Below are 22,925 nucleotides of genomic sequence, written 5' to 3' on the forward strand. Positions count from 1 at the left end.
ATCCATCCATTTGATTTCATACTTATGACATCTATCATTTCATCTTCATATCTCATAATATCTTGGTTATATTGTAATAAAATATATCTTCATTTAGCTTCAAAACCTTTATCAACGTATTGTGTTTGGTTATTGATCGGTGTCGTAGCTTGAATATAGCACACATAAACAAGGTTGCAAACTGCGCTACATAAGCATACGGTTTACGTGCGCACTTTGTGACAATATATATATATATATAACCGAATCATCTTTGCCCCACCACTGTAAATAGGCTAGAACCGCCACTGTGGGCTTTCCTTACTACTATTTGTCTGCTGCTGTGTATCCTATGCTGAATTGACACCCACATGGTGATCTCTGCCTCCATGCTCTCGACTGCCACACAAGCTACATACGTGGTTAAATCGGCATATGTACAGGCACCTCTGTTGAATTGTCGACAGACCTCCTTGTTGCTGAACTGAATGGTATTGGGTCCACGAGACGATTCCCAGTGTTTTTTTGTCGTTTGAGGAGTGCGATCACGAAGCACTACTGTCGCCAGGTGAGGGGCGTCTGTCCCCCATATGAAGTTGTCCACTGACTGTCGCTGACGATATTCATCGTCGAAGATGAGAACTGACTGCCATGTGTATCTCATGGCAAGTTCACCCACCATCTCTGTGTATTTGATGTATTGATGTACATCAAAATTCGGCGATAATCCTATCAACTTAGCCAAAATCCTTGCATTTGCTGCTATCCACATGGCTGGCGAAACCTTGTCTAGTTTCACTTTCGCGTTTATGCGAAGGCTAACACTCTCTGTGATGTTAACTTCCTCGTCGGTAACCAGCGAGGGAGAAATAAAATCAACAATTTTAAAGTAGGTACTCCTACCTGAGACTGAGACACTCGACTCTTCAGAAGGTTTGATTCTTACAGCACCAAGGAGGCTAGATAGGCCTCCATCATCATTCAAAGACGCACACATAGGTCCCTTGCCGTGAAGACATTGCAGGTTTTTGACTGCCATCTTTAGAATGGCTTTGTGTCCTTTTTTAATATCTAATTCACCAATATCGCTGTCCGTGGCACAAAGAAGGGCTGCCAAACTGTCGAACCCCTCTTCAACCAAAACATTAGCAACTCCATTTGGAAGGTCTTTAGCGAAATCAACAAATGTAAAATCCATGGCAATTATAAAGTAATAAAGATTGAAGAAGAAATTAAACAATGTATAGAAAAAGTTGATGCTGCTGCTGCTGCTGCTATATTACAAATGATACCCAATGCAATTCTCACCTACTATCTAACACCCTTCCTTTCCCCCATCCCGCCCCATCCCTCCAATTCAACACTGTACTCATTGTCCTCACTTTCAACCCCCATCCTTCACACATACCGACACACACACATACGCACACACACACACACACACATACTCTCTCTCTCTCTCTCTCTCTCTCTCTCTCTCTCTCTCTCACACACACACACACACACATATTTGACCACCTACCCACCCTGTACCCATCCAAGATGAATGACAGTATTATTATCATAGTATGTATTAAGTATCTCATTCATTCCCCCAAATCCTCGCCCACCCACCCACCTACACCAGCTTACATTGCCGTTTAAATTAACCTTATCCTCATTCTGTCGTCTAAGCCACACTTATTCATAGACTGGATCCACCACCTAGCCCTACCCAACTCTGGATGCTGCTCTTTGATTTTCTCTTATGATCTTGAGGATCAGATGCTTCTCGTGTATGCACCACATCATTCTGGTATAATAATATTATGTCGAAGTGAACTGGACGTGGAAAAGAGTTTTAAAATTTAGAATAGCCAGTGTGATTTTAAGCGAATATGTTATCTTTTGTACTCAATATAATACATAAATTAAATAACTGTGAAATTGAATGTAAGCTTCAATTTGATTACGAAAACATATAAAATGGACGTTTCGGGTTTTCTCTTTATCAACAAATCGCAACGCCACTGCCATATTATCTCATTCATCTGTAGTGTTTCATTCATCCTGTTTTGTTGATAAAGAGAAAACCCGAAACGTCCATTTTATATGTTTTCGTAATTAATTTGAAGCTTACATTCAATTTCACAGTGTTGTTTATTTCTTCGTTTCGAGCAGCAACATTTACATTACTCAATATAATACATCAATTTAACCTATGCGCCATACTTATGACAATGAATTTAGTCTTTAACACAAACCACTTATTACAATCCCGTTTTTAGGTATAAGCCACATATAATGTGTATTATCAGTCGACCCAGGATATCTATGCAATTCACATATTCCAGCTACCAATTTAGATGTTATCTTCATTTTAAAAAAAAGTAAATCTGGTATTAGTATCCTGAGACATTCGTATTATTGTTTGATTTTAAATTGATGACATTGACTCGGCAGATTTTGTCGAGGAGGAGGAGGAGGAGGAGGAGGAGGAGGAGGAGGAGGAGGAGGAGAGCGTATCAAATTCGACATTACTTCATGGAGCGGCTTCGGTCAAGATGAAACTCTGTTTTAATTTTGCAACATGCTTGGTTTAGGCTTACGTTCCACTTGCACCTTGGTAAGTTGGTTTTGAAGTATTATTTTTTTATCTCAAATTTGCCATTTAAGAAAAAAGACTAATTTTGACATATTTTGCAAAAACTTTCTGGATATTCTACTTGCCTAAGTTAAAACATAAACATACAAAACATTAACCTCCCACTTGTCACTGAAAAGAAACTGAACAATGTTTGTTATTGTTTCGTTTCTCTAAACCAGGGTTGCCAGATTATTTTTCAACAAAATGCCAGGGGAAGACTCAAAAAATGCCAAAACACTAAAAAAAATGCCAAAGTCTGTTGACTCCCACCCCCACTAAGAAAACTACTCACTTTTGATAGACAATTTACTATCCTATCCTGGTGGCTTGCGTGTTTTCTTTTCTTTTTTTTTTTTTTGAATTATACTAAATTTCCTGTTGGGGTAATTTTTTTACCTACTGACTACTAAGTGGAGTGCTAAACCACTACACCACGGTTGGATTTTAAGAATGAAAAAGAAATACATTAACATGACGCGTTTAGAAATAATTAAGAAAAGGTGTCATTTGAAGTATAATATACAAGAAAAGAAAATGCCAAATGAAAATGCCAAATGCCAAATGATTTTTTAAAATGCCAAACGGTTTTTAAAAATGCCAGATTTTTGGAATCTGGCATTTAAAATGCCAAACTGGCAACCCTGCTCTAAACCTGCCATTTTTTACCCGCCTAATCCGAAAAGAGATGGAAAGTGGAAAGTGAAAGCAGGGTTGCCAGTTTGGCATTTTAAATGCCAGATTCCAAAAATCTGGCATTTTTGAAAACCGTTTGGCATTAGAAAAATCATTTGGCATTTGGCATTTTCATTTGGCATTTTCTTTTCTTGTATATTATACTTCAAATGACACCTTTTCTTAATTATTTCTAAACGCGTAAAAACAAACATCTTCACATTTCTTTTTCATTCTTAAAAACCAACCGTGGTGTAGTGGTTTAGCACTCCACTTAGTAGTCAGTAGGTAAATAATTACCCCAACAGGAAATTTAGTATAATTCAAAAAAAAAAAAAAACAAAAAAAAAAAAAAAAAAAAAAAAAAAAAAAGAAAAAGAAAAGAAAACACGCAAGCCACCAGGATATGATAGTAAATTGTCTATCAAAAGTGAGTAGTTTTCTTAGTGGGGGTGGGAGTCAACAGACTTTGGCATCTTTTTGAGTGTTTTGGCATTTTTTGAGTCTTCCCCTGGCATTTTGTTGAAAAATAATCTGGCAACCCTGAGTGAAAGTCCAAAGAACAGTGCCAAAGAATAACGAAGTCGAAAGTCTTGAATCCTGTGATCGTTTACAATATTTCCAGATTGGTATATTATGTAAATTGAACTTCGACGGAAATGAGTCTTTAGTTTTGATTTAGATAATACTCATTTTTGAAATGAATGAATAAGAATAGCGCGATTTCTTGTTAGTATAGTATATAGGCAGAAGTTAGTACTCTACTCTACATTACATTTTCATTTACATCAGGGAAGTTTTCTTACATTACATACATCTCATTGCCGTTGCCTTATCCTTGCACTTTGCACAGAAGATACTCACACCCGCACTACTCTACTACTACTACTGGTTATGACTATGACCGTTTGAGTTTGATCAATTCTAGGCACAGATTAATGTGTATTAATAATAATAAGTGATACATTTTTAATTAAAAGAATTTTGCATTGTTGTTTAACAATTCAACAATTACAATGCCAAGAGCAAGAGATTCACAAGTTAATGACACAGCGGTATGTATTATCTAGAATTATTTTATTGTTTTCTTTATAGTATTTATACTTAGTTGCGATAATCTTCATCATATGAATATGAAGCTGCTCAACTATGTTGGATTGGATAATGAATATGATAAAAAATCTGACTGAAAAGATAATCCAGTTGAATGACACTTCATACGTACTTCTTTGTCTTTGTTAGTTGAGAGTTTAGTTTAAGATTACTGATACTCAAGTGAAGTGTTTGTTTTTGATCTAACAACAATGACAATAATAATACCCAGTACCGGTGTATTTTACATCATACTCACAGCCTTGGTAATGGTATTTTATTATTATTATTATTATTATTATTATTATTATTATTATTATTATTATTATTATTTATTATTATAATAATTATTTTTTATATTATTATTTTATTATTATTATTATTTATTATTATTATTATTATTATTATTATTATTATTATTATTATTATTATTACTGTCATTATTATATAAACTTATTGGCTTCCATGAGAAATAGTTTAAAATTATTGAAATTTAATTTTTATGGCATTGAATTTATATTTGGCTGCGGCTATTCGGACTTGAGTCTGAATAGTCTCCCATGGCTATTAGGACTCAAATTCCAATGTGCATGTACAATCAAACGATTATTCAGACTCAGTCTGAATAGTCCCCCATGGCAGTATAGTCATTTATTTTATTTTATTTTTAAAAATTTATTATTAAAAAAAAAAAAATTATTGATAATGACATAAAATTAATGCAAATCAGAATTACGATTTTAGTAACTATCAACAAGTAGTCTAATCCTCTATATTTGACGAGAAAGACAAAATCATAAATTAATTGGGTGGGTGGACATTAAAAAGAAGAGTTAAAACTCTTCATAAGTAACATAAGTCAGTCAAAGTAGCTGTGGTGTAAATTAAAATTTCTCTACCAACATAACACAATGTCCAAATAAAATCAGGGCAAAGAGAAAAACATTGTGATAGTGTGTGCGACAGGCCCCAATCCTTCTATAGTCCAAAGTAGGGGTTGCGGGTGGTTGGATGGGAGCATCACCCTTGAATCATATACCTATGATGTTTGCATGGGTGTACGATCCGATAGTGATGTCGTTTCTTCTTCTCTTTACTAGCGAATCCTGCTTCTTCGGTTTGTGATTGTATTTTTGACAGGGGATATTTTTTTTTTCTGTAAATCTTCTGCCTGTTTGTTCTTGGTTATTTATAATTTAGCTTATGATATCTTTAGGTTATGATTTTGATTTACATTTGTACTATTTTTGTTAGATTGCTTGTTTTTTTGTTTCAGCGGTCTCTCATATAACCTCAATTGTGTTGGAAGAGATCTAAAGCAACAAACAAACAAAAAGTAGGGGTATGAGCTGAGTCAGTGTGATATGGGCAAAACAGAATTTCTTCTGAACCTATGTGGTCTTGTGGTCCTGGGTTCGAGCCTTGCTCTACGCATAGTTGAGTCCTTGGAAAAGGTTCTATACTCACATTCTCTCACTGTACTCAGGTGTAAAAATAAGTACCTGGCCGTCAACAGCGTGGTCTCTGTCCGAAAAAAAATTGCAATATCGCCTAACAGGTGTCATGTCTCGTCCTACATGTTAATAGTTGCTGTTGGCCAGGGACCCCTTGTAAAGCGCTTTGTGCACTATATAAAAACTCAATTAAATTTTTTTTTTTTTCTTTTTCTTTATCAGTTCCACCCTCTGCCTACTGACCACATTGTGTCGTCCTCCCCTATGTATGCACACGCCCATTGGAGTCTGAATAGCCACGGGAGACTATTCAGACTCGGGTCCGAATTGCCACTTCGTTTATATTTATAGAGAATCTGCAAATCTCTGCAGCATTCATTTGAATGAGAAAGGACCACTTGTTTTTTTTTTTTCTTTCTCTCTTGTCTTTCCAAATGATATGCTGATAAAAAGTAGATCTATGTTCCCATTCATATTTTCAGTCTAGATTGAGTCAACCGTCCACGTCACAAATGGTTGGAAATCTAAGTCAGATGTCACAATTACAGTCACAAACTCAATCCAAGGCTTTTGATAGCATGCCGCCCGAGGAAAGGGAAAAGAAGGTGAAAGTGAAAGAAAATTAACATTGTATTCGTATCATATTTTTAATTCAGAAAAGTGAGTGGAGCAGGCACTTATGTTGATAATTACAAGAAATGAAGTGAGTAGGAAAGTGCCAGAAGACGACAGGGGTCGTGGATAGCTCATCATTGGAGTCACAATCTCCCCGGCCAGGCAGAGTTGTCGTACCAGTAAGGTCACGGGTTCGAGCCCCCATCACCGCCGCAAAGTTTTTATTCTCTGTTGTCTTCCGGCACTTTCCTGCTCACTTCATTTCTTGTTATTCGTGTCATATCATATCATATGTCATATATCATGTAAAGGGTTATTTAGGGCAACTGACCTTTGAATACCCTGTGTATTTAAATTTAATCATAAATAAATCAGGAATTCATTATTTCTCTCTCAGGCATTATTTTAATCAATCTGTCCACAGAAAAAGCGTTATCATACTTGATATGGTTCCAAAGTTTTACAGTTCTGATAATTAAAAAAAAAAATCACCTTATGCAAGTATTGTTGTGTAAAATTAAATTTAATCCTTGTTTCATCTTGATATAGTATTTTAAGGTTATTCTTCACGTTCATGTCATCAAATTGTGGGCCGCATTTATTTATAAATCAAAGTTTGAAATTGTGATCTTCTTTTCTTTAAACAATTGAATTGGACTAATGATATAACTAGATGAATTCCTTACACCACACAGAGTAGACTTATCTCTTCAGTGGATACCGGGACATTCAAATATACCAGGAAATGACAATGCAGACAGACAAACCAGACTCGGATCAACACTTTTACAACCATTAATTCCAGTATCCTTCGACACAGCGAAACAAATAATCAAAACAAATGAGAGAAGAATGGATTAACAGTTGGGCGATGAGCACCACGGGTAGATGTATGTTTTCCCATATGACCACTCCTGTAAAGACAGATAGCTTAGAAGACACCAGCAAAGCATCATCTTTCAACTAAGAACACAACACATACCACTCAACAGCCATTTAAGCAAAATTATGAAAGACACGTCCCCTTCCTGCCCCCTATGCCAACACCCCAATGAAACAGTGACGCACCACTTGCTTGAATGTCAACCTCTTGAAGGCCTGAGATGCACATTCCTCCCACCCAATCCAAGCATCAGTAACACACAGTCACCTGAAACAACTACAAAAAGACGTCTAACTTCTACTTCATGGCACAAGACCGAAGGGCTAGAGCTCACGTGGTCGCTGATTCGGATAAGTAAGTAAGTAAGTAAGACTAATGATATTGGGTATGGCCATATTTTTTAATGTAAAAAATTATTGAAAATATGCTTTCAAGACAAATTATCTGATTGAATCAGTTATCTAAATCTTAGTTATTACAGTTCTTTATTCTGTACTTTAATCTCAGGTGAATGATCTTGTTCAATACTTGATTGTCATGGATCAGAAAAAGATACCGATCAAGAAAAGAGGTATTTATTAAAATCTATTTGCTATTGCACTTAACACTTTTTTTGTAAGGAATTCTATGGACAGTCTCAGTCACCACAATCATGTTAATAGAGTTAGTTTTGTAGGGAATGCGCTGACTAGTGTTATAAGTAATCGACAAAAATTATTATAACATCTTTAAAAAAATAACAGAAACAATAACAAAACACGGAACCTTTCGGGCTCAAAATAATATTGTTTTTGCATTTGACTGAAGAAGGGTTTTGAGCCCAATACATTCCGTTCCCCGTTTGGTATTTTTTTTTTTATTTTTTTCAGCTGTTACATTCATTTTTGTTTATTACATTTTACCGTCCACAGCTTCTAACACTAACAGTATCACTTTGACTAGTGTTGTGTAGAATAGGAAGCTAAAATACTGTCCACAGCTTCTAACAATATCACTTTGACTAGTGGTGTGTAGAATAGGAAGCTAAAATACCGTCCACAGCTTCTAACAGCATCACTTTGACTAGTGTTGTTAGAATAGGAAGCTAAAATACCGTCCACAGCTTCTAACAGCATCACTTTGACCAGTGTTGTATAGAATAGGAAGCTAAAATACCGTCCACAGCTTCTAACAGCATCACTTTGACTTGTGTTGTGTAGAATAGGAAGCTAAAATACTCATATTTGCCTTAAGACATGAGGTATCCTATACTAAGGAGCAACTGCATTTCTAAAACTTTGAAAATTAGCATACTAATGATTAGAGATGAAGTGAGTAGAAAAGTGCCAGAAGACAATAGAGAATAAAAATACTAATGATTGCTGAATTGAATTGAAGCAGTAGAGTTATTATTTTATAGAACGGGTAGACATAAGGAATAAAGAAAAGTATTTTTGATCAACTGAGGACCAATCTAAGAAGGCTGTCAATGAAACTGACATACATAAAATTAAATGGGGATGTGATGGCAAAGTGGGTAAAGCATTGCTCTTCCTCCCATGAGATCCAGGGTTGAACCCCAGTTGGCATCTCATTTTATTTCCCTTTTCATGGAGCAAGACATGTAGCCCCTTTTTGCTCACTTAGCTACACTGCACTACAGCTGATGACTTGGTTGGTTATCTCAGTCAGTAGTTTTATGAGAAAAATTTCCCCTGAGATTGGAAGATTGTTTTATTTATCGATTAATTGATTGATTGATTTATTCATTTATTTGTTTATTTATTTATACTCCTGAAACGATCCAGGAAGCGTGAACTACTCCAATGATTGGATTTATTTGCAAGTAGCACCAAAATAACGGCGAAAGAATGATTTTTCTTTTGGTATATGGTCTTGTGGTATGAGTATGACACTTGCTTTCCGATCGGAAGGTCCTGGGTTCGAGCCTTGCTCAGCACATAGTTGAATCCTAGGAGTACTCAGGTGTAAATGGAGTACCTGGTCATTGTCTCTGTCCGAATAAATTGTAATATTACCTAACAGGCTTCATGTCTCGTCCTACATGTTAAGATTGTTGTTGGCTTGGAACCCTTTGTAAAGCACTTTGAGCAAGTTTAGTAGATATTCCACTATATAAAAAAGCTCAAGTATAAGTTTAAATTGTGTTTGCAAAATTGAGCTGTAACAAAATCATTAAAAAAAAATATGAAGTCAAAGAAAACAAACATTTAAAATGTATTTTTTAGCTTTTAAAGTTGTATCAAACGTTAGTCCATCCTCTGTATTGTGTTGTGTCCACATGTGAGTGGGATCCAATTCAACCTTTTAACTAACCGAATACTCCAAATTCGAAATCCTCATTATGAAACCCATTTTTTAAAGTTGTGTCACGACTGACACCTTATTTCACAAAAATTCAAACAAGTCGAGTTCAACCAAATAAAAATGTTACTTTGTTATTTTTGATTTAAAGATTCATTATTAGTTAGTACTGATAAAAGCTTTGATTTTACTGGGGTTTTTTGTGGTCGAGAACAGATATATCAACATCATCTGGACTAATTTAATGTCGATATAATAAGCATGATGCCAATATATCACTCATTCTAAAAAATGAAAGGGAAACAAATGAGAAAATGTCAGAAAATAACAAGGGAAGTCAATCTTGATGATTTGGTGATCTTTAAAACGGCTGTTTTTGAAATTTATGACGGTTCACTTTATATACCTTTAAATTAATAGTCTAATATTGTGCAGCCCCCGCGGTTTTTGCAAAAAATGTTTCAAAACTTTGCAAAGAAAATTCTTGCATTGTTGCAACAGAAACGAAAGCTTATGTTAGACCAAGGGGAACCACTCCAATAATCTTGATCACCGCAGGGAAAGCAAATTTCGCAAAAAATAATAAAAAAAGAATTAAAGAATTTGTCAAAAATTTACAAAACGCGGAGATTTTGCGGTTGCAATGCAAATCAGAAAATTTTCCTTAATTTTGCGGCCGCAAGTTGTGTAAAACACTGTGGGCCAGATTGTGCTCTGTCTCTGAAGCCAAGAACGATTTTATGGTCCTTTTCATCAGCACTGGCAAGGACATCAATAAGGAAGTTGCTGCGAAAAACAGTGAAGGGTCTTGACAGCTACAACAGTGGCTTGGCCGGAAACTGGTTCCAATGGGACCTTATCCTCATCTGACTCCACATCGGCAATGGTGTCTTCTAAAAATTAACTATTGTTGATTGGTATTGAGACTGATACCAGTAATAGTGGCATTGACCATGCCCATAATATCGAGACCGATAAGTGGAGTATCAGCACTGCATTTGAGAGAAATTGAGAAATAGTTTTGTTTTTGTCTGATTTACTGACACTTAGTCTCGGTTCCAGACCGGGATTGGCCTGGCAGCTTGCTAAGACAGATAGGCAGTCTAGCACGTAGTGGGTGATGTGGGGAGCGTTTCTCATTAGCTTATTTGTTGAAAGGCAAGAATACTGACATCGGGAATTGCTTAGACAGTCTAGCAACGTAGTGGGTGATGTGGGAAGCGTTTCTCATTAGCTTATTTTTTGACTGGTATCTGGAATTTCCGTTATTGGTATCAGTACCGAGATATGATGGCACGGCCCAGGACCAGGCTTGACCACTGACATCACGATTCACAGGAGGTTATTGGACAATAATCTTGGTTTTTCTTTGACTGTTATTTTACATCACAGCTGGATCTTTCTGCATTTTCATTGACTATCATGTTTTACTTGACTGTCATGTTTTACTTCACCGGAGGATATCTCAACCTCTAAAAAATTTTTTTAGACAAATTATTGCTGGTATCATTAGTTTGCATGTCGATATAACTGTCTTGTGGTACGAGAAAAAAAAATGGGACTTTGATGTTACGTCGATATAATCTTTGTCGATAATCCGCTCAGTACTGTAATCATATTCTTTAATTTTCTGTGAATTTTTGACATGTCTTGTTTTTCCTCATTTTTTTTCCACTATCAAATTTGAATCAGTGATATTTTGGTTGATTGGTTTGATTTTATTCAATAGTAATTTTTATCGGATTTTATTTGATGTCTTATTTAAGTATGTGAGGCTTTATTTGAAACATTAATGAGTTTTGAAAATTGGTTATTTTTGCAATTTTTAGGTCGTATTTGAATATTGCGCAAATTGGATTTTTAAAAGCATTTTTAATGCAATAATTTCTTACTTTTTTATACAGTCACAGTCTTGAAAAAAAAATTGGGTGATTTGTCAGTGTTGTTTAGTGTAAGTTAGAGAAATTTGATTTGTTTGGGATTATAATTTATACTGTCATCATGATTTTAAAATGGGGTTTTGGCCCATTTGAAATGCAATTTTTAAAAAGTCCAAAGTTCAAAGTTCAATAAGTTTTGAACTCATTGCTGTATCGTTTTGATTGCAGTATTTTATGATTTGAAAAAGTGGTTTGGAGTAGCTTCCTTTAGGTTTTATTCTCGAATACACTTCATTTCTATAATTTATATATACAGTATGGTTATTTATTTCAGCTTAGACATATTTTGGGTTACGCATTATGGTTGAAAAACAAAGGGTGTTTTAGTGAATTCTGAGTTGTAATGGTTGTCTATTATTATTGAGTTGTCTCCCTTATGGTAATAAATAGAAACAAAAATTATTGAAAAGTGAGTCAAGGTGAAAAATAAATTACAAATGAGTCATAGTTTCCTTAATGATTTTTTTTCAAGTTTGAATATTTAGTAGAAAAAATTAGTGCATTTTAATTTTATGTGAACACAACTAAAACTCTATTCATGTTTTTTTTCCTCTGTAAGTTTAGATTTGATCTCCTCAGCTGCATGGCAATGTTGGTTTTCAGGTCCATGTTTGAAGCCATAGAATTACACTCTTGCTAGAACAGTGACAGTGGAACAAATGGATGATTCCAAATGTTAGTCAGTGACATTCGAGTCACTTGATTATTATGGAATAAGGGGGATGTTGTGATGTCATTACCAGATGGGAAGCAATTCGTAGAGATTTAGTGGTAATAGAGAAGTTATTAAACTATCTTTATAAAACTATCTTTAGTTTTAGTAATAAAATGAGTCTAATTTTTAAAAACCACAATATCTCAATGACAACAAAACATAGGGTTTTGAAGGCCTACGTATGGTCAGTATTATTATATGGCTGCGAAAGCTGGACAATTACAGAAGACATTAGAAAGAAACTGGAGGCAGCAGAAATGTGGTTTCTTAGAAGGATGTTAAGAATCTCATGGACAGAGAAGAAAACTAATGAAGAAGTATTAGAGCAAGCTGAAACTAAAAGGTTATTAATTCGTATATTAAGAAAAAGACAAATGCAATTTTTAGGCACCTTAATCGACATAAATGTATTGAACATCTTGCTCTCACAGGAAAGATAGAAGGTAAAAGGAGTAAAGGTAGACAAAAAAACATATTTTAATAGATTGAACAGCTGGGTGACAAAGAAAGAGAAGGGTAATATTAGTTTTCTGAGGTTATCTGACCAGAGGGATGAACGGCGTACCATGATCACCGATGTCTGGCACAGACTTGGTACTTGAAGAAGAAGAAGAGAAGTTATGGTTTGTGTTTCTGGATTGCCATGAACATATTAGCAGCAATAAAGAGGGAACTACACTGTTTGCATTGGTTTTGGTTTAATAAATCTTTTTCTTTCAGCCATTTTCGGTTAAACAGTTTTTAAATATTGCAGCCATGTGGTCTTGTGGTATGACAATCACTTTTGGATCAGAAGGTCCTGGGTTAGAGCCTCGCTCGGCGCATAGTTGAGTCCTTGGAGAAGGCTCTTTACTTACATTCTCTCACCGTACTCAGGTGTAAAATGAGTATCTGCCCATTGACAGTGTTGTCTCTGTCCGGAAAAAAATGTAATATTGCCTAACAGGCATCATGTCCCACCCCAAATGTTAAATGTTATTGTTGGCCCTGGACCCATCGTAAAGCGCTTTGAGCACATTTAATGGACGTTGCACTATATAAAAGCTCAATTTTTCTTTTCTTTTAAAAGTCTACAGGGCTTTTGTAAAACATTTAAAATCATGACCATCATTTAGCACTAGTAGTCATGGTGGAAATTCCTGAACTAAATGTGTTGTTTATTCTTTTATTTATTTATTAATTTATTGTAATTATGCTTTTCTGTATGCAGATATTAACAAGGTGGTCTTGAAGGAATCGTCCAGGGCATTCAATGCATTAATGGAGGAAGCATCTCAAAAATTACTCTCTGTAAGTTTGAACAAAATCTGAGTTTTGCAGTGTTATTTACATTTACAAATTCATGGTTTTTCAAAGGACTTGATTTTTAGATTTTTTTTAAAGAGTAACCACATTAGACAACATGCAGATGATTAAAATGACTTGTAATTACTTTGTGTATCAGTTTCTTTATTTAGGCTGGTTAGTTCATTGTCAATTGACTAAAATAAAATCAGCCAATTGGTTAGATTAAAAAATGAATAAATGTAAGAAACCATGACGTAATTGGAAGTATCTTTACTTTACAAAGGTTAAAAAATTATAGGTAATGTTCTACAATGTTTGTACAGCTATGTGGTCTTGTAGTATGACACTCGCTTTTGGATCAGAAGGTCCTGGATTCGAGCCTTGCTCAGCACATTGTTGAGTCCTTGGAAAAGGCTCTTTACTCACATTCTCTCACCATACTCAGGTGTAAAATGAGTACCTGGCTGTTACAGCATTGTGTCTGTCTGAAAAAAATTGTAATATCGCCTAACAGGCGTCATGTCTCGTCCTACATGTTAAAGAGTTGCTGTTGGTCAGGGACCCCTTGTAAAGTGCTTTGAGCATGTTTAGTTGATATTGCACTATATATAAGCTGAACTTTGATTTATCGATGGATAACTTTTATCCTAGTGTCTAAAGTGTTTTTTCAACTTTCGGAGTCTGAACGCTTCCACGTGCATATTCACAGAGCTGTTGGGAAATTATTTTGTTGCTCTCCAGACCTGTTGTGTTCACACTGATAGCTGTCTGACTGACTGAGCGATAAATTTCACTTTTTCGCCAATTTGGCGACTCTGTAATGAGGGAAATTAAACTCATGAATTAGTAGAACACGAACCACTGGAAATTAAATACACTGCAAAGAAAGTTCTAAATAGAGACATAAATTGTTGTATGTGTATTAATTGAAGTGACTTGAAATCATGTTTATTCCATTTCATTTTAAGTGATTGAAATTTAACTTTGATACATTTTTTAAACATTCTCACAATGCCTGGGGTGTTCGTGGATCAACACTGACTGGTTGCACATTGATGAAGATGTGAGAAACAAATTCAATTGATTATGGCGGGAAGATGAAAATGGTGATTAGTTTTTCTGACCATATTAATTTTTTTAAAATACCGGGAGAAGGAATTGGTTTCTGTTTGTATTAAAAACATGAACTTTTATATAGCGCAGTATCAGCTCAATGTGCTCAAAGCTCTTTACAAGGGGTCCCTAATGAACAGCAACATTTAACATGTAGAACGAGACCTGACGCCTTTTAGGTAATCTTACAATTTTATTTTTCCAACAGAGAAACGCTGTTAACGGCCAGGTACTCATTTTATGTCTGAGTACGGTGAGAGAATGTGAGTAAAGAGCCTTTTCGAAGACTCAAACTCAGGACCCTCTAATCCGAAAGTGAGTGTCATATCACTAGACCACATAGCTGTATTGTTGTCAACATTTGAAGTGTGGTCACAGGGCTTTATGGAGTGGTGAAATATAATTGTGACAATAATTTTCTTGTTCCTGGATATCGCTTTCGTTTACCTCATCAATACAAGCATTGTTGGTTTCTGATGAATGCTTGTGTGATTTTGCATAATTTCATATTTGCTTTTTGACTCGCCTCATCAAAATAGACATAAGATATGCATTTCTATTTTAAGTTTTAAAATTGCTGATTTTTACCCTTTGTGTATTTTCAGGTGTTTGGATTCAAAGTTGTAGAACTTACAGACAAATTCAAGGGCTCTTACATTTTAATCAACACCATTGAAAATGAATTGGAAAACAGTCATCTCGATTGGTTTGTTAACATGGTTTTTAAAATCTATTTTTAAAAACAAATTGGTACATAAGAATTCTTTGCTCAACGATTTTTATGCTGTTTCTAGTCACCATGATCCTTTAAAAACATTTTCTTCTGTTACAAACAGTTGTATATATATATAGATTTGTAAACACGCCTAACAGGCAAGACGTGTCGTTGTGTGCTCTGGTGTATTTTAATTGTTTTGTGATTTCTACATATTGATACCTGGACATTTTTACTTTGTTGTACTCGTTAAAACATACTGTTTCTTATTGTATAGTTTTTATCAATTCTTAACAAAGGACTGCTGTATAATTCTGTATTTTATCATGGAAACTGTAAGTTTTAAAAGATTTTTACACAGTCACTTAATGGCCGCTGCTCTCTTACAAACATTGTTCACCTTATTTTTAGCTGTGATTTACCACCACCATTATTTTAATAATTGTGAACACTTTTATTCAACATTTAACTCAAGTGATCCGATTTTTTACAATAATATTAATAAGGACAGGCCTCGGGGAGGCAAACGGAAACAACACAACATTTCAATGGTGACAACTCGTTGTCCACCCCGCCCCCACACAAACTCACGTCCACCACCAACACTTGTAACTGTGCCGACCACAAAAAGTTTCACGAACGACAACAACAATAACACTGTTATTGGTCTTCTAAATGCACAGTCCTGCCATAACAAAACCGAAGAATTAAACGATTTATTAACGTAGAAGAACTTCGACATACTATTTATAGTAGAGACATGACTCTCACAGTCTGGAGACAAGCCAGTTGAATAGGCAATGACACCCCCTGGGTACCAATTTAGATCGTATCCAAGGAAAGATCAGCGAGGGGGTGGCATTGGGGTATTTTATAAAACAAAATGATCTAAACATGTGGAAATCCTCGAAATACGCTGCAAAACAATGGAGATTGATCTTAGATTATCCCTCCAGAATACAAGATACAACTTCAACTGCATCTACCGACCGCCAGCAAACAAGAAAAACAAAATAAAATTACCTGATGTTAGGAAGGAAATCAACGAGATGCTAACTTTGCAACACACGCGTCCTGGCCATTCAATTATACTCGGCTACTTTAATTTTCACTTCGACAACGTCACAGGCACCGCTTAATTGCATTATCGGAGAACAACATGTGCCAGATCGTAACAGCGCCAACCCACTCTGCTGGTCATATTTTAGATTGGGTAATTGTAGAAAATTCAGAGTCCCAAAAAAACCAATGCCATCGTCGATTATCTCCCCTTTCCGGACCACTCCCTCATATCTTTCAATCTTGACGTTTCAAAACCATGCCAAGTAACCACCACCACATCAACCAGAAACATTAAAGGCATTAATTTGGACAATTTCAGAGGCGATTTAGAAACAAAACTTGCTCAAAATTCAATGATTTCTCCAGATCAGTGGAATAGTTGTTTCATCGAAACGCTTGACAAACATGCGCCATTCCAAACAAGGACCGTCACCAACCGCAAGTATGCTCCGTGGTATACGTCGGACGTTAAAGAAGCTAAAACGAAGTGTCGGAGAGCAGAAAGACTGCTGAAAACATCAGGCCTTACGATTCATCGTGAAATATTCAAGAACACATTTTGTGCCTGGAAGACAACAATAAAAAAGGCAAAGACCAGGTATTTTCTTTCAAAATTCGAAACTTCTAAATCTTGCAAACAATTATTTAACATCTGCAATGATCTACTTGGACGTGAAAGATGCACTTCATTACCATCTAAACCAATCAAAGAGACTTGCCAAACACATTTGTCAACTTTTTTAAAGACAAAATCCATAACATTCGTTCAGAACTAGATTGGCATGAACCATTTATAGATACAAATACATTATGTTGTACCCCTTTAGACAAGTTCCAACCAGTTTCACCTAGTTTCATAAACGAGTTGATAAAAAAGTTCCCATTAAATCCTGCGACCTTGATCCCCTACCAGCACAGCTTTTGGCCAGCTCCATCGATACATTATTACCATTCATTACGTCAATCATAAATACATCCATACTGACTGGCAAAGTTCCATCGTGCTTTAAATGTGCCCTCGTCAAACCACTTCTGAAGAAACCATCACTGGACCACAATATATTAAACAATTATCGTCCTGTATCAAATTTACCTTTTTGTCAAAACTTTTGGAGAAGGTAGTTCTTACACAATTAACATCTCATCTTAAGAACAACAGTTTGGAACAACCCTTTCAGTCAGCCTACAAACATCAACACAGTACTGAAACGGCGCTTCTTAAAATCTTTAATGACTTGTTATATTATGCCGATGTTAACAATATCAATGTATTATGCCTTTTAGATCTTTCAGCCGCCTTTGACACCATTGACCATGACATTTTGTTAAGAAGACTAGAAAATACGTTCGGCATAAAAGGAATTGCCCTTAAATGGTTTACAAGGATCGATGGCAAACTGTCATGGTGAATGGTGTTCAGTCAGAACAAGTTTTACTAAACTTTGGAGTGCCACAAGGCTCTGTTCTTGGCCCTGTCCTTTTTACTGTATATATGCAGCCCCTTTCTAGTGTGATATCCAGATTCAATCTGAGTTATCATTTTTATGCAGATGATACGCAAATATATGATTCAGCACCCCTTAGTAATTTACAGTTCTTAATACAACAAATTACGAGCTGTTTTAATGAGATTAAATCTTGGATGTACCACAATAAGTTAAAATTAAATGATAGTAAACCTGAGATTTTAATGTGTGGAAGGCCGAGTATCCTTAAACAGGGAAATAAAAATCACCTATTACTCTCGGAAATAGCACAATAGAATTTTCAAATAAAGCAAAAAACCTTGGCACATCATTGATAAAGATCTTTCCATGACAAGCCATGTGAATAACACCATACAATCTATGCACATATAAATGAAAAAAATAAGCAAAATTCGTAATTTAATACCGAAGCATATAGCAGAACTTTTAATTAATTCCCTTGTTTTATCTAAATTGGACTATTGTAACTTACTTTGGGCGAATTTAGCTAAAGACAAAATTAGCAAACTTCAGGTTGCTCAAAGTAACGCAGCCAGACTCATTGTACCCAATAACCAAAAATACCCGTCAGCAACTCTCCTTCTCCGTGAGTTACATTGGCTTCCTGTGGATAAAATAGTTGCCTATAAGATTTGTACTGTTGTCTACAAATCCTTGAGCACCAACAGTCCCTCCTATATTAAAGACTTTCTAAACATATATGTCCCCAATAGAAACTTGAAGTCGAGCAATGACCAATCAATCCTTGTCAAACCTAAGCCATTGCGCAAAATAGGTGAACAATCTTTTCAATTTTCGGCCCCCCATTTTTGGAACTCTCTCCCATCACACAAGAGATGCTCGGATTCGTTGACAACGTTCAAATCTCGCTTAAAGTTTTATCTTTTTACATCGTAATGTTGCAATAATATTTTCATATTTTGTTGTTGTTAAATTGAATTCGTATCACGTTTCCATCAAACTTGTCTTACTGTAATCTGTTTTGTTTTATATCACTGTAAAGCGCTTAGAGCGTGTGACAATGGGATAAAGCGCTATATAAATGCCATTTATTATTATTATTATATATATATATATATATATATATAATATATATATATATATATATATATATATATATATATATATATATATATATATATATTTATGAGTGTTGGCGGGTACTTGTAGGTACGAAAGTGCTCGATAATGGTGGTTAGAGCTAATATATAAATGTAAATTTTCACTCACATTATTCTTGCCAAGACGATTTCGTTTCTGTGTTCCCACTTCATCAGTCGGCAGAATCCATTTGTAAGTAATGTCCGTACTTACAAATGGATTCTGCCGACTGATGAAGTGGGAACACAGAAACGAAATCGTCTTGGCAAGAATAATGTGAGTGACAATATATATAATTAATATATATATATATATATATATATATATATATATATATATATATATATTCCAAACCATAATACTTTGGCACTGGAGTCGATCCTTTTTATATAGTGAATTAAGTGGGTATAATAATTGCATGCTACCCTATGGGCAGGTGTCCTTTGGTCAGTTTTAAGGGCAAGTGAGTTTTGACAAAGTTTTTTATTATCTGACAATATGTGCTCATCGAAATTTAGCTGGAGTGCAAAAGGCATCTACCAAGGACTCCCATTTCTGTCTGTCGGTTGCGTCAACACCAATGTTATTCCAGATGAGACTGGCCTCTTTCTCATTTTTATCCATGCATCGTTCCTATACTATCTTCTCTACCATCATAAATAATCATAATAGGGGGCAGCGTGGCTCAGCAGTACAGTCTTTGCTTCGTACCCGGAAGGTACTGGGTTCGATCACCTGCCACCGCTCTGTGTGGCCTTGAGCAAGTCACTTCGCCCTAGCTCAATTTGCGGCGCTGTACTGCGACTGACACCCGAGTTATTCCAGTCCTCCCTTGGAGTAGTCCCTAGAGACAAAGTTCCCCTATGGTATGAATAAAGTGAATTTTATTGTTTTATTCTTTTTAACAATGTTATTTATATTTCTGGTTTTGCTCATCCATCATGCTTTTGCCCATTAGTGAGCAGGGAGGTACATCCTGTGTCTTCTATCCCCTATATCTGTTTTCCAACTTGCCAACTCTTTGTCTTGGAATGAGATTACTTGGTTTTGTCCTGGTCCTTGCTGAGAGAAAAACAGTCAAATGTATAGTTAATTTTTGGAGATGATATTTTTTCCTTGTAAATCATCTCTCTGTTATGCACTGTATTATGTTTCTTTATATTATATGTGATTTGTAAAACATTTGAGTGTATTCCTCTTTGTGGGGACATGTGCTTGTGTCTGGATGAGACTTTTAGGTGATCTCAAACTAAGTACACTGATAGTGTGCTATTGGAATCTACATCTGTTCCCTATTTGAACCAATTCCCCTTTTCTTGGGGCTTTAATTGTAATTCTAGAACTGTTTACTTTCCCATTTTCTTTCTTTTTACTGACTCTGATATGACCTTAATATGTTGCAAGTACTGAAAAACCCTTACAAACAAAACAAATATAATTAAGGAAAAAATATTATTCAAATGATCCTTATATTTTATTGTATTTTTTTTTTTTTGTTCTCCCATTTGTAGGTCAGAATTGGAAAGCGCCAAAATGGGACTTCTTTCCGTTATTCTCAGTATGATATTCATGAATGGCAGTGCCATTGAAGAAGGTAGGGATTTTTTATTTTGTGACAGATTTGAAAACTCCACATGATTTAAAAAATAGATAAATAATAAATTATTTCTTGGCATCGTCACTGGGGAATTTGTCTTTAGAGTCTTTTCCATGGGAAGATTAGAGTACTTCATGAATTAGCTTCATGCAGCACTGCAAAGTGATTGCTCAAGGTCAAACAACACGTCAGGGGGTTGAACTCTGTACCTTTTGGGTATGAAGCACTGACCTCACTGCTCACAGGCGTTTATCACTTTCAGTTTAGTTTGCCAGGTAAATCTAGCCAGTCCTTGACTGATACTAGATGATGAGTCATAGCCTTACACCGAGAGAGGGAGACAATTTTTTTTGCCGTTTTGATTGATTTTTTAATGAATTTCAAACAAATGTAGTAATGCAGTTATTATGTGTAGCAAAAACATTTTTATACTACTATACAATTTATTAACAGAGTTTTCATTGATTATATAATCATAATTATGATGGTGTTAAAAAGCAAGTGGGATAACCTATGATACATACATTTAAGTGAAGGAAAATTTTCAAGAGAATCTTTTAAAATGTTCAACACTTTTGATTAAAACAAAAGTAATGGAAATGATGTTGAATATCTGTAGAATGTAGACATATAAATTTTATGATGCTAGATTGGGACAATTTTGAGATATCAGTTCACCTGTACGTCAATGTTGTGGATTTTGAGTAAGGTAAAAGTGAGATCCAATCACAACGTTTGCTAAATAGAAAGTTTAACATAAACGAGAAAAATAGTCAAATGTAATGAATGCACTTGTATTTATTCCAGAGTCAACAAATAAATTAAATTCCCATTTAAAATTTTATAAAATGACATTCATTTAAAGACAATCAAAACCACTAAGAAAATCATAAAGAGTATTAATAATTTTCATAACCTTATTTGATGAGATATCCATGCCCATTGCTCTTTTTTACTTTGTTGACCTGAGCAATCTTTCTGTCATGGTCTGCCTCTCTTAATTTGGGTGCCTTATTCAGGGCTGAGAATCTTCCGCCTAAAGGCGGATTTCTGCCTAAATGGTAATTCATCTTCGCCCATCCCCATCACAATCCCTCCTTTTTCAAAATTTTTTGATAAATAAACAGTGATGATTATCTGATAATTAAACAGTGATGATTATCTTATAAATAAACAGTGGTGATTATCTTATAAATAAACAGTGATGATTATCTTATAAATAAAAAGTGATGATTATTTTATAAATAAACAGTGATGATTATCTTATAAATAAACAGTGATGATTATCTTATAAATAAACAGTGGTGATTATGTTATAAATAAACAGTGATGATTATCTTATAAATAAACAGTGATGATTATCTTATAAATAAAAAGTGATGATTATCTTATAAACAAACAGTGATGATTATCTTATAAATAAAAAGTGATGATTATCTTATAAATAAACAGTGATGATTATCTTCCGCGGATCCGGGAATTCTGGGATTTTGAGAATTTCTCAGAAATTTGCCATGTCAAACATTTTCCTCAAAACCACAAAATCACCATTATGTCTTATGTCATATTTTGACACCTGTGCTCTGAAATTTGGTGACGATGACATCCTGTTTTTTTGACGTCGGGCCAGACAGAATGGCACCAGATGTCACAATTGACACAGAAGACCAGTTGTGTGCTTTGATTAGCTTATGATTGAAGGGAAAGGGAAGGGATAAATGAGTCTGGATTTTTTTTCTCTGTTGTAGGTACCTATTACCTTTTTAATCTCTCTCTCTCTCTCTCTCTCTCTCTCTCTCTCTCTCTCTCTCTCTCTCTCTCTCTCTCTCTCTCTCTCTCTCCCTTTCTTTCTTTCTTTCTTTTTTTTTGCAACCATCCATTAAATCATCTGGTTATACAGAGATTATAGAATAAAACAACAGTGATTGGATTGGTTTACTCTTGTCTCTTTTTACCATGGCTTTAAATTTGAGAGATTCTTGGGTTGTATTTATAAGCTGAATAACCGGTTTCGGTAACAAAGATATTGTAGCCTGCTTTCCTACCACAGCTACTACAACTCTCACAACACAATCATCCATACAACCACTACTACTACAATGACTACCACATCATCCCTATTAATGCTACTACTACAACCACCACCACACAATCATCCATACGACCACTACTACTACAATCACTACCACATCATCCCTATCAATGCTACTATTACAATCATCCATACGAAAACTACTACTACAATCACTACCACATCATCCCTACCACCACTACTGCTACAAC

At 35.2% G+C, this 22,925-nt stretch overlaps 1 protein-coding gene across 1 annotated transcript in view; it reads left to right on the forward strand.

The window, feature by feature from the left end:
* The first annotated feature begins 3,273 nt into the window (after window positions 1-3,273).
* Window positions 3,274-22,925, forward strand: part of LOC144974726 (non-structural maintenance of chromosomes element 3 homolog) — a 40,961-nt gene continuing 21,309 nt past the window's right edge. The window contains exons 1-7 of the mRNA XM_078917915.1: window positions 3,274-3,304; window positions 3,826-4,332; window positions 6,306-6,428; window positions 7,829-7,892; window positions 13,491-13,570; window positions 15,286-15,386; window positions 20,557-20,639. Of these exons, the coding sequence (XP_078774041.1) occupies window positions 4,294-4,332; window positions 6,306-6,428; window positions 7,829-7,892; window positions 13,491-13,570; window positions 15,286-15,386; window positions 20,557-20,639 (490 nt within the window). The 5' untranslated portion in view covers window positions 3,274-3,304; window positions 3,826-4,293. The remainder of the gene's footprint in view (window positions 3,305-3,825; window positions 4,333-6,305; window positions 6,429-7,828; window positions 7,893-13,490; window positions 13,571-15,285; window positions 15,387-20,556; window positions 20,640-22,925) is intronic.

This window comes from Berghia stephanieae, chromosome 6, assembly GCF_034508935.2.
Source record: "Berghia stephanieae isolate SIO BIC M18660-M18661 chromosome 6, UCSD_Bste_1.3, whole genome shotgun sequence".
NCBI lineage: Eukaryota > Metazoa > Mollusca > Gastropoda > Nudibranchia > Aeolidiidae > Berghia > Berghia stephanieae.